At 59.5% G+C, this 11,181-nt stretch overlaps 1 protein-coding gene across 6 annotated transcripts; it reads left to right on the plus strand.

The window, feature by feature from the left end:
• The first annotated feature begins 134 nt into the window (after positions 1-134).
• Positions 135-10,957, plus strand: LOC116629454 (ankyrin repeat domain-containing protein 24-like). Of its 6 annotated transcripts, none has more exons than XM_032399741.1 (17): positions 148-217; positions 1,039-1,125; positions 1,230-1,360; positions 1,439-1,527; positions 2,461-2,525; positions 3,028-3,085; positions 4,481-4,551; positions 4,743-4,849; positions 5,027-5,217; positions 5,753-5,781; positions 6,407-6,487; positions 6,626-6,733; positions 7,438-7,482; positions 7,586-7,684; positions 8,631-8,703; positions 8,942-9,060; positions 9,236-10,957. In XM_032399741.1, exons 1-17 carry the CDS (start codon positions 179-181, stop codon positions 10,853-10,855), a joined length of 3,012 nt encoding a protein of 1,003 aa, XP_032255632.1. In that variant the 5' UTR covers positions 148-178; the 3' UTR covers positions 10,856-10,957. The 6 variants fall into 6 exon arrangements, with proteins under 6 accessions (XP_032255634.1, XP_032255632.1, XP_032255633.1 ...); XM_032399742.1 differs by lacking the exon at positions 148-217 and having other exon boundaries at positions 870-1,125; positions 9,236-9,658; positions 9,722-10,957; XM_032399743.1 differs by lacking the exon at positions 1,039-1,125 and having other exon boundaries at positions 135-217.
• The last annotated feature ends 224 nt before the right edge of the window (positions 10,958-11,181 follow it).

Here is an 11,181-nt window from a genome sequence, read left to right on the forward strand (position 1 = left end):
CCCCCGCCCAGCCCCCCCAGCCCCTCCCTCCGGGTCCCCTCCAGCCCCTCCCTCCGGACTCCCCAGTCCCTCCCTCCAACCCCCCCAGTCCCTCCCCCGGGCCCCCCCACCCCCCCACCCCCCTTCCGGCCCGGTCGCCTCCCGGAGCACCGAGCCCAGCACCCGGACCCTGGCCGCCATGAAGCAGCTGTGCGTGTGCGCCGCCGCCTCCTCCGCGGTAGGGCCAGGGGAGGGGGCGCGGGGGCGGGCGGGGCTCGGGCCTTTACTCTCCCCTCCCCACTCCGCCCCTCCCCGCCCCTGGCCGCTCCTGGCCTGGACCCCCGCCCCAGACCCGGGAAGGACCCGGAGTGAGGGGGTTGCGGGGCAAGGGGGCAGAGGTTGGGGGATGGGTGGGACATTTGGGGAGACATGGGACGTTCTGGGAGGCAGTTTTGAGAACAGATGGGAACACTGGAAAATTTAGAGGACATATGGAGGGACAGTTTTGGGGAATAGTTTTGGATGGGTTCGTTTGAGGGGACAATTTGGACTATATTTTGAGGGATCATTTTCGGGAAAATATATTGACATTTGGAGAACAATTTCAGAGAATATTCAAGGGATTTTTTTGGAAGGACATTTTTAGGACAGATGTTGGGGTCATTTAGGGGGATGATTTTGGAGAAACTTAAGGAATTTGAATATGACATTTTGGAATGCATTACATGCTAAGTAAGGTTTTTTTGGGAACAGATCTTGGAACATTTGGGGGACAATTGTGGCATTTTGGGGTCAGTTTAAGAAGGATGAATGACAGAGGACAGTTCTGAAGGACATTTAAAGGGACCCTTTTAGGGGCTCCTATGGGAAGATTTTGGAGGTGGGGTGATGTTGGAAAGGGGGTTTTCACTAAAGGACTGGCTGGGTGCTGATCTGGGGGAAATTTAATAGGATGATGCTGGTAGTGGGTGTAGGATGGACCTGGGGGCAGATGCTGGGGGATGCAGACTGGGGGGATGCTGTCTCAGACCCCCTCCCCAGGACTACCTCCCCCTGCAGCTGCGGCTCAGCCCCACTGACCTTGGCTCCTGCCCGCCCTGCGGCCCCTGCCCCATCCCGAAGCCGGCAGCCAGAGGCAGGCGCCAGGCAAGTGCCCAGGGGCAGGTGGTGAAGCCTGGAGCTCCGGCCAGGGGGGGCTGGGAGGGGGCAGTGATCGCCTGGCCCCACGACCCCCTGGGTGTGCCCTGCAGAGCCAGGAGTGGGGCAAAAGTGATGAGCGGCTGCTGCAGGCCGTGGAGAGCAACGACGTGGCGCGGGTGGCCGCCCTCATCACCCGCAAGGGGCTGGTGCCCACGAAGCTGGACCCCGAGGGCAAGTCTGCGTGAGTGCCCACGCCCTGGGGGGTGTGAGGGACGAGGCGTGGCCATCCTGCAGCTGATCCCCAATCTCTGACCTCCAGATTCCACCTGGCTGCCATGAGGGGAGCAACCAGCTGCCTAGAGGTGATGCTGGCTCATGGCGCCAACGTCATGAGCACGGATGGGGCAGGTACTACCTGCCGGGCCTGGGGGAGGGACGAGGAACTCAGACCAGGTGCCCAGCCTGGGGTCCAGTGGGGCCCTGCTCCGTGGCTTCAGTGACCTGGTGAAAAAGGGGGAGTTCCTTTCAGTGCTCCCAGGAAGGCACAGGGACATGTCTGGCTGCGGTGCCCAAGGAAAAAGACTCTAGCTGGCACCAATCAGGGTCAGTCGACAGCTTGTGGTCAGGGAGTGGCCAGGACTCAGGTAGTGGTTAAGTCAGAGGAAGTAGCTGGAACAGAGGAGTACCTGAGCTTGAGAAGTATCTGGCGACGGGAGACTAGCAAGTAGAGGTTAGGGGGTAGTATCTCAGGTATGTTGAGTAGCTGGAGCTCTGGGAGTAGCTGGGACAAAAGGAGAATCTGGGTGTATGACTTGACTAGGGCCCTGAGGGAATATCTGAGATAGACTGCACGGCCAAAGGGGATAGTTGGAGCTCAGGAGGTAACTAGGCGTGGGGCATAGCCATGTCTGAAGCTTTGGGGCAACGTAGGAGACAGAGCAGCCGGGATGTGTGGAGCCGCTGAGGGTTTGTAGAGTATCAAAGATGACGGGGAAAGAGTTAGCCCGTGGAGTAGCAAGGGTTTACAGACTGGCGGGAACATAAGGACAGCTGGATTCTGAGGGGCAGTGGCGTTGAGCATATAGAGTAGCTGGGGACGTGGGGAGTCACCGGGGCAGGAGGGCTTGAGGAGTGCGTGGGAGTGGAGTGTAGGCTGGGATGCAGACTAGCTGGAGCTTGGAGAGTCTCTGGCCACGGAGTAGCATGGTTTGGAGAAGTACCTGGGGTTTGGGAACTTACTGGACGCGGGGAAGCTCATTACAAATAGTTGACACAGGTTTGGGGAGTGGCCAGAAGCTCCTTGAGTCTGTGGAGCCCAAGCAGACACTCCATGCCTTTCAGGTTACAATGCCCTCCACCTGGCCGCCAAGTATGGGCACCCACAGTGCTTGAAGCAACTGCTACAGGTCATTTACTGTCTTGCATCAGATACTCCCTCAACCCTAGATGCTTCCTTCCTCTGGCCCCTCCCTCCCTCCCAAGTTCTAGAAATCCCCAAGCCCCTAGATACTCCCTGAATCCTAGATATGTCTTAACCTCTTTGACTCCTGAGCCCCAGCTACTCCCTGGACAACCAGTTACTCCCTGAGCATCTGGATACTTCCCACACCCAAGATATACTCCCAGTACCAGATTATCACCTGAGCCCCAGCTTCTCCCCAAACCCTAGGTAGTTCTTAGGCACAGTCACTCTCAGAGCTCCCACCCAGCCCCCAAACCCTCAGCTTCTCCCAAGCTCCCAGCGATTTCCACTTTCTCACCAATTCTCATAAAAGCCGAGTCACTTGGGGGCCCATGAGAAGATGGGGGAGGGAAGAAGCGCTAAGTCTAGTAGCCTGAACTCTGGCACAGCCTAAGAAGGGGCAGCTCCTAGAGAACCTCCAGTGAACCGCACCCCTCTCCCCACAGGCGTCCTGCGTGGTGGATATTGTGGACAGCAGTGGGTGGACGGCCCTGCATCATGCAGGTGGGTGCAGCCCAGCCTCGCCCTGCCCACCATGGCCCAGAGGGTGCGAGGCTGGGGATTCTTCTACCCGGGGCCCTGGGGACCTACCATGAACCTTCTGCTTCCTTCCTCCTCCTTCCTCACCGAGTACCTGCTGTGTTCCAGGCCCTGCGGCTCAGCATTAATATTCAGCAACCCTTTGAGCCACAGACAGTCACCCCACTGGACAGGAAAGGTGATTGAGGCTCGCCCACAAGAAAGTAGGGAAGACCCAGGCTGTCTGACTCCAAAGCACAGCCTGATGTTTGCCAGGCCTGGGTGACAACCATGGTGGCAGTCTTGGGGGGGGGTGTGTGTGACCAGAGTACAATTTCCTTTGACCAAATCCTAGGGGATCTCAGGAAGACCAAAGTCCAGGCGTCCTTAAAAATCATTAAATCCAAACTCTTCCATGAGGGAGGGGAAAAGACCCACCTGCCAGAACCAGATCTCAGCCCAGCATCTGTCCACCATGCCTGTGAGATTGGGGAATGACTTTCACTAATGACTCAAGAAACGTCTTGACCTTTTGGGAACACGGAATACATTTGTGTTTGCTTCGGGGTTTTAATCACTGCTTAAGACTTCCCCGCAGTTGGAGTATGCTGCCACCTAGTGGTAGTGATGCCTTTGGTCACACTGGAAGCGCGCTAGGTTTTTTCATTCAATAAATATTTAAGTTCCTGCTATGTGTGTCAGGCTCTGTTCTAAGCATGGGGATTACAGCAGAAAACAAAATGCCATACCCCCTCAGGCACACAGCAGGTCATCAGATAGAGCTTGTTGACTTTCCCAGTGACCCCCTAGCATGAAGCCCTTCCTCCTTTCTTTACAGCTCTGGACATGTACACTGTCTCCCACTTCCTTGACCTTACCATGCTCTCCCCCACTTCACAGCCCTTGCCTACTAAGAAAACTCCACCCTCCCCCTTTCACCTTCAAAACTCAGAACTCAGACCCAACCCCAAGAAGCCTGCCTAGTCTCAGCTGACCGTCTGATCCATCCAGCAAACATTAACACTCTCTGTATGAGGTTTGGTGCATGGCAGGTACACAACGCTAGTTAAATCAAAGAGAGGAAATACATAAACATTAGTCAAAAGTTCCACCTTAAGAGGGAGCCATGATGGAATGTGGAAAGAGATTGGGACACGGGTCAGCAGACCTAATCATAGCTCTGTCTCTGATCCTACCGGCTGACCATGGACCTGGCTGGACCTCAGTTTCCTCCTCTGTAACATAGGAGTCATACCTTTGCCATTGCCCTCCCAGGGAAGGTGGGAACTTCTCATGAAATAAGGAATAAGAATCACCGCAGGCAGAAAGCCCCCAGAAAATATCTAAACCTTGCCCTACCTACCCTCCCTCTTTTTCCAGCGGCCGGCGGCTGCCTCTCCTGCTCAGAAATACTTTGCTCCTTCAAGGCACATCTGAATCCCCGAGATCGGGTGAGCCACTGGGATCTTTTGGGGAAGATGATGTATTTGAGGTACACCGTCACCAAGTGGCAGCATCCCAGGCACCCTTTAAAAAGTGTGAGAAGGTCTGGAGTGAAGTTCAGGGGCACTCATATAGGCTTCGCTACCTCCCAAGATCAGCCTCTCACCTTTTGTCTCATCTTTCCCCTAATTCCCACCAGTCAGGTACAACACCCCTTCTCATAGCGGCTCAGATGTGTCACACAGATTTGTGCCGCCTTCTCCTGCAGCAGGGGGCAGCCGCAAATGACCAGGACCTGCAGGGCAGGTGAGTATCTCCCCTCCCAGTTAGTCCATTGTACGCCGTGTGACCTTGGGCAAGTCTCTTAACTTCTGTGGGTGGGGGATCTAGCTGACCCTCCCCACCCACCCACCCAGCCTGGGTGTTGAGGAGGGCTTGGGGGTGTGAGAATGTCCTCGCTTCCTCAGCAGCCCCCTCTCCTAGTAGGACAGCCCTGATGCTGGCCTGTGAGGGGGCCAGCCCCGAAACAGTGGAGGTGCTGCTGCGGGGTGGGGCCCGGCCAGACGTCACCGATGCCCTGGGCCAGGATGCCGCTCGCTACGGGGCCCTAGCAGGAGACAAACTCATCCTGCACCTCCTGCAGGAGGCCGCCCAGCGCCCCTCACCACCCAGTGGTATGCAAGCCCCTCCTACGCAATTTCAGGCACCCCCCATCTCCTTCCCAGCAGTTTCTTGTCACCCCTTTCCCTACTGTAGGTAGTTTCAAGGTACCTCTATTGGCTGCATTACAGGATGTTTCATGTTTCCCCTGATGCTACTCAGAACAGTTTCAAGGAGCCCCAGAGCTTTTAGATTAATCTAGGGACCCACTCTGCTTTCCTGGGCCATCCTTATCCTTGGATCTTTGCCTTTCCGAAGAATTGGCACCCCTACTTGCACCATCCTGGAGGTGCCACTGTCCTCCCCTTTGGAGAGTTCCAAGGGCCCTCCTATTAAGCATCTGCAAAAGTAGCTGAGTCCTACTTTCAAAGTCCTGAAAGTAGGCAAGGGACCTTTCCCAGTGACCCCTTACCATGCTCTCCCCCACTTGGGGAATTGGGAGCCCACCCCAGCCATAAGTCCCCTCACTAGTGTCCTTCCTAGGGCTGGGAATGGAGCCCCTAAAACAGAGTGCCTGACCCTGCTTCCCTCTCTTCCCTGCCCTCCTAGAGGATGACTCAGGCGAGGCATCATCTCAGGTATGGATCTCTAAGCAGTGAATGAGTCCCCTCCCCTTGCACACACTGCCCCCCCCCCTTGCCCCAAGCTTTATGGGAAGAGAAGGAGGAGATGGACTTCTGTCCCAGGGTTATGACCTAGGAAGACCTGTTTGGGATGAATGCCACCTTCAGGGTATGCTGCCACCAAGTGACAGCAACACCCACAGCATAACTCTCAGGACTGGGTGAGAACACTGCAGGGATGGGGCCAAATCATGGGGCTGGGGTGGGCTGGTAGAGGGAACTGAGTTTGGTGAGGGCTGGTGTAGGTCAGGGAAGAAGGCAGGTCTGGCCTCTTTCTCTCTCCCGGCCCTACAGCATCTCAGCTCCACAGGGAAAGGGAACTTGTAGACAATCTGGTCTAATACCACGTACCAAGGCACAAAGAGGGGCAGAGAGTGAAGCATAAGATCTGGAACTCTCAGGCAGTATGGCCCCTTCTGTGCTGGGATCAGTGAGGACCAGGGAGAGCCAGGGACTTGCTCAGCGTCACACAGGAAGTGAGGGCCAATTTGGGGCTGATGACAGATAGTGGGGCTGGGCTGGCATATTTGGGTGGGAGGCTGGCATATCCCCCATGTGCCCCTGTCACCCCTTCCCTCAGAACTCTGTGTCCAGCCATGAAAAGCGAGGGGCTCCCAAGAAGCGGAAAGCACCTCAGCCCCCTGCCAGCATCCCTGTGCCGGTGAGAGATGCCCCGGCCAGGCCATGGCGGGGAGGAACAGGGGCAGGCAGGAGGGGAGGAAGCTCTGGCTCAGGTATGGGAGGGGACAGCCCGTGGGCCTCACGTGAAGGTGGTGGGTCCCTGGGGCGGGGGGAACAGGATGATCAAGATGCCTACGAGGAGATCATGCGGCTGCGACAGGAGAGGGGTCGCCTGCTGCAGAAGATCCGGGGCCTGGAGCAGCACGAGGAACAGAGGAAGCAGGAGGTAAGGGGCCACAGAGATACAGGCCTAAGACTAAGCCTGGGGTGGGGTGCAGTTTTGCAGGGAAGACTCCCCTTACCTCTCCTAGCTCCCGCCTCCCTCTCTCCACCCGCGCTTATTCTGCTCCAGCCACATGGGCCTCCATGCTGTTCCCCCAGGGTTCCAGGCCTGGTCCTGCCCCAGGGCCTTTGCATGTGCTGTGCCCTCTGCTTGGAACACTCTTCCCCAGATGCTCCTGTGGCTCCCTCCTTCTTTTCCTTTAGGTCTTTGCTCAGAAACCACTTGCCAAAGACACCTCCCTTGCCTACCTTATTTAAAATTGTCACAGCTCCCACTCACTTCCCAGTTCCCTTTATTTTTATTCGAAGCACTTAGTGCTATTGGGCATGCCATGTATTTTATTCACGTTCACCCATTTGACTGTAAGCCCACGAGGATAGGCATGGTTGACCATGACTGGCTCACAGGATTCACCTGATGTTTATTGGAAGAACGGGTATTTGAGTGAGCGAGTGAATGAGTGGCCCCAAAACAGGGTCTGACACTCAATATAATGCTCAGTGACGAGTCAGGGGGCAGAGCAGGGTGCTGGGTGCGCAGTAGGTGCACAGCCACTGTCTGTGGTGGGGATGGGGGGCTACTACGGAGGTGGGGTGGGGACGACCCCCGACCCAGATTCAAGCCCTGTCCCCCCTTCTTCCCACCAGCTGCCAGAGGCAGAGGCCAGCTCCCTCCACAGCCTGGAGAGACAGGTAGGTGGCAGGTGCGGAGATAGCCAGCCCCTCAGCCATCCGTGTTTCCTCCCCGAGGCTGGCCGAGCCCCCCCCCCCCCCCACGCTGCCGCCCTCCTTCCAGGTGCAAGAGCTGCAGCAGCTGCTGGCTGAGAAGCAAGAGGAGAAGGAGAGCCTGGGACGGGAAGTGGAGAGTCTGCAGAGCCGGCTGTCCCTGCTGGAGGTGGGCGGGGGCGGAGCCTGGGGCGGGGGCGGGGCCTCGCGCGCGCTGTGGTTCCGGGACAACCACACCAGTAGAGGTATAGACTCTCCCACGCGAACACACAAGTCAAACCTACAAACGCACCGTCACAGACAACACACCCACACACGTACGTGCACAGTGGACACGTCTCCGAACACGGAGCCGGGACACAGAGATGAGCAGCCGCGCTCACACACACGTGGTCTTGCACGTTAAACCGGTGACCGCAGCAAGCCTCCTCCCACATGCACGCCAGAAATACTGGCGCCTACACAACACACGCTCCTCCATCCCACGCGGACGACACACCCACAAACCCATGTACACGCACAAGTATTTCCCCCAATACGTGATTACACAAACAGCCGCGGGCACCTGTGCTCACGCACACAGACCCATCCATATCCACAAGCACGGTCAAAGCAGTCACACACACAACAGACTAAAACACAAGCACAAAATCACACACAGTCACAGGAACTCACACGGGAGGGGTGGGGGGCCACGCGACACCCCCGTGCTCACCACAGACCCCTGAACCCTGAGCTGTCCGCACTCACATGCAGACACCCTCAGCCCGACGTGACCCCAGTGCAGGATCCCAGACATAACCCTGTGAGGACACAGCCCCGCATCCCTCTCTCCGTGACCCATACACACAGGCCGCACATACACCCCCAGGCATCGGGTTATGGTCACACATTCGCGCAGTGGCTGGGCTGTTCCCTGCCCTTCCGGGGAGCCCAGCATAGCCCCACAGCACACAGTGGGCACTCAGCAAACACTGTGGCCCAGACACGGCCAGTCTGATGCTCCTGGGGAGCGATGGGGACACGTGAATTCCCCTGTCCTCTCTAGATTCTTGGGGGCAGGTTTGGGGCTGGGAAGGGGGTAATACTGGTGCCGGACCCTGTCCCCCCCCCAGAATGAGCGGGAGAATACCAGCTACGATGTGGCCACTCTGCAGGATGAGGAGGGAGAACTGTCTGACTTTCCAGGTGAGCCCCCACCCCTGTCCTCCCTCCATGCACCCCTGTCCACCTTGTCCCTGGGGCCCCTGGAAATGGAGCCTTGACCCACAGGCATGGAGAGAGTTTGAAGCTGGGAGGGAGGTCGGCCCCCACCCATTATTCATTCCACCTGCTTGCCTTGGGGGCTCTGACCCCCTGCTCCAGACCCCTAGTTCCCATCCCCTGTGGCCCAGGACACCCGGGGCTGACTCTGTGCGCCCACCAGGGGCCGAGGCTCTGCTCTCCAAACGGCTAAGCCCCTCAGCCCAGGAGCTCTTGGCCTCACTGCAGGAGCAGCTGGCTGCACTCACCAGACAAAACCAGGAGCTGATGGAGAAGGTCCAGGTGGGGAAACTGAGGCCCTGGAGGGTGGGATGGGACAGATCTGAGGACCTGAGGGATTGTTCCCCGGGGAGGGGTCAGGGTGGGCACACGGCTGAGTCTGTGGGCAGGGAAGGTGGCAGTGCCACTCTGAGCCCCCATGGCCACAAGCTCCCGCCAGCTCCCCACTACCTCCCAGATCCTGGAGAGCTTCGAGAAGGACGAGATGGAGGTGAACGGGTCAGCCGAGGTCATCCCTCTGGCCCTCTATGACTCTCTTCGGGCTGAGTTCGACCAGCTCTGCAGGCAGCATGCGGAGGCCCTGCGGGCACTGGAGCGACAGGAAACATGGGGCGCCCCTGGGGAAGAGGAGGCAGCTGCTGGGGAGGGCGGGGGCACGGGAGGCAAGACCACCAGGAACGGGCCAACGGAAATGGAGCTTGACGGTGCCACGGCTCCGGGATCCAAAGTGAACGGAGCTGAGACCACAGACGAGGAGGCTACAGGCCTGGAAACTGTGGAAGCAGCTTCTGTGGGGGCTGAGGCCACAGAAACAAAACCCACGGGGGCCGAGGCCACAGAACCCGAGGCTCTGGAAGAGGGAGGAAATCCAGAGGCAAAGGCCACGGGGGCCGAGGCCACAGAACCCGAGGCTCTGGAAGAGGGAGGAAATCCAGAGGCAAAGGCCACGGGAGCCGAGGCCACAAAGCTGAAAGCAGAGGAACGGGAAATGAGGGCCAGCGGAGCAGGCGGCGTGGAGGCCGCACCTGCAGGCGCAGAGACCACACATGTGGAGGCCACGGCGGTGGGGGCCACAGCCCCGAGGGCCTCCCCGGGCCCAGTCCTCCACCCTGGTGCTGCAGAGGCCTCCGAACAGCTGCAGGCAGAGCTGGAGACCCGGATTCGCGGCTTGGAGGAGGCCCTCCGGCAACGGGAGCGGGAGGCAGCCGCCGAGCTGGAGGCGGCCCACGGCAAGTGCCAGGCCGCTGAGGCGGAGGCTGGCCTGCTCCGGGAGCGGATGCGCCAGGCTGAGGGCGGCGGAGCCGCTGGGGGCGGTGACATGGTCCAGCTGCGGGCCGCCCTGGAGCAGGCCCGGGAGGACCTCAGAGTCCGGGACGCCCGCCTCCGGGAGCTGGAGGCGGCCTCAGCCTGGCTGGACGAGGCCCGGGCTGGCCGGCTGCTGGCCGAGGAGGAGGCCCGGGGCCTGCGGGCAGAGCTGGAGCAGCGGGACGAGGTGCGGCTGGAGCAGAGCCGGGAGCTGCAGGTGCTGCGGGAGCAGCTGGCCACGGCCACGGCCGCCGGGGAGCGGCAGCAGGCTGTGGCCGCCGAGCTGGGCCGAGCCCGGGATGCCGCTGAGGCCCGAGCGGCTGAGCTGTCCACGGCCTGCGAGGAGGCTCGGCGGGGCCTGGCGGAGCTGCGCGAGGCTTCTGAGGCCCTGCGTCGGTCGGTGGTGCCGGCCTCCGAGCACCGCCGGCTGCAGGAGGAGGCCCTTGAGTTGCGGGGCCGGGCGGCCAGCCTGGAGCGGGAGGTGGTGGCCACGGGCAAGGAGGCCGCCCGGCTGCGGGCCGAGCTGGAGCGGGAGCGTGGGGGGAGCGTGGCCAGCCTGGAGCACGAGCGCATCGTGGGCGCCTTGCAGGCTGACGTGGCCCGGCTGGAGGGGCAGCTGGAGGAGCTGGGGCGACGGCATGAGAAGACCAGCGCCGAGGTCTTCCAGGTGAGCGTGGCCAGGCCCCCGCCCAGCACAGCCCGGTCCCAGCCCAACCAGCAGCCGCTTGGCGGCCCGACCCACAGCCAGGGTTCCAGTCCTGTAGACACCTGACCCTGTTAGCGTTTCTGGGTGGATGGCTGACCCTGAAACTGTTCTGAGCTCTTGGACATCTCAACTTGTGTTATCTTTTCTTAAAAACCTTTGGCCATTTTGACCCCATCATCTTTCTTTTTCTTTCCCCCCCTTTTTTTTTTTTTAAGACTATTTATTTGAGGGGCGCCTGGGTGGCTCAGTCGGTTAAGCATCTGCCTTTGGCTCAGGTCATGGTCCCAGAGTCCTGGGATCGAGTCCTGCATCGGGCTCCCTGCTCAGCGGAGAGCCTGATTCTTCCTCTCCCTCTGCCGCTCCCTCTGCTTGTGCTCTCTCTCTCTCTCTCT

The sequence above is a fragment of the Phoca vitulina genome, unplaced genomic scaffold (genome assembly GCF_004348235.1).
Source record: "Phoca vitulina isolate PV1807 unplaced genomic scaffold, GSC_HSeal_1.0 scaffold972, whole genome shotgun sequence".
Taxonomy (NCBI): Eukaryota; Metazoa; Chordata; class Mammalia; order Carnivora; family Phocidae; genus Phoca; species Phoca vitulina.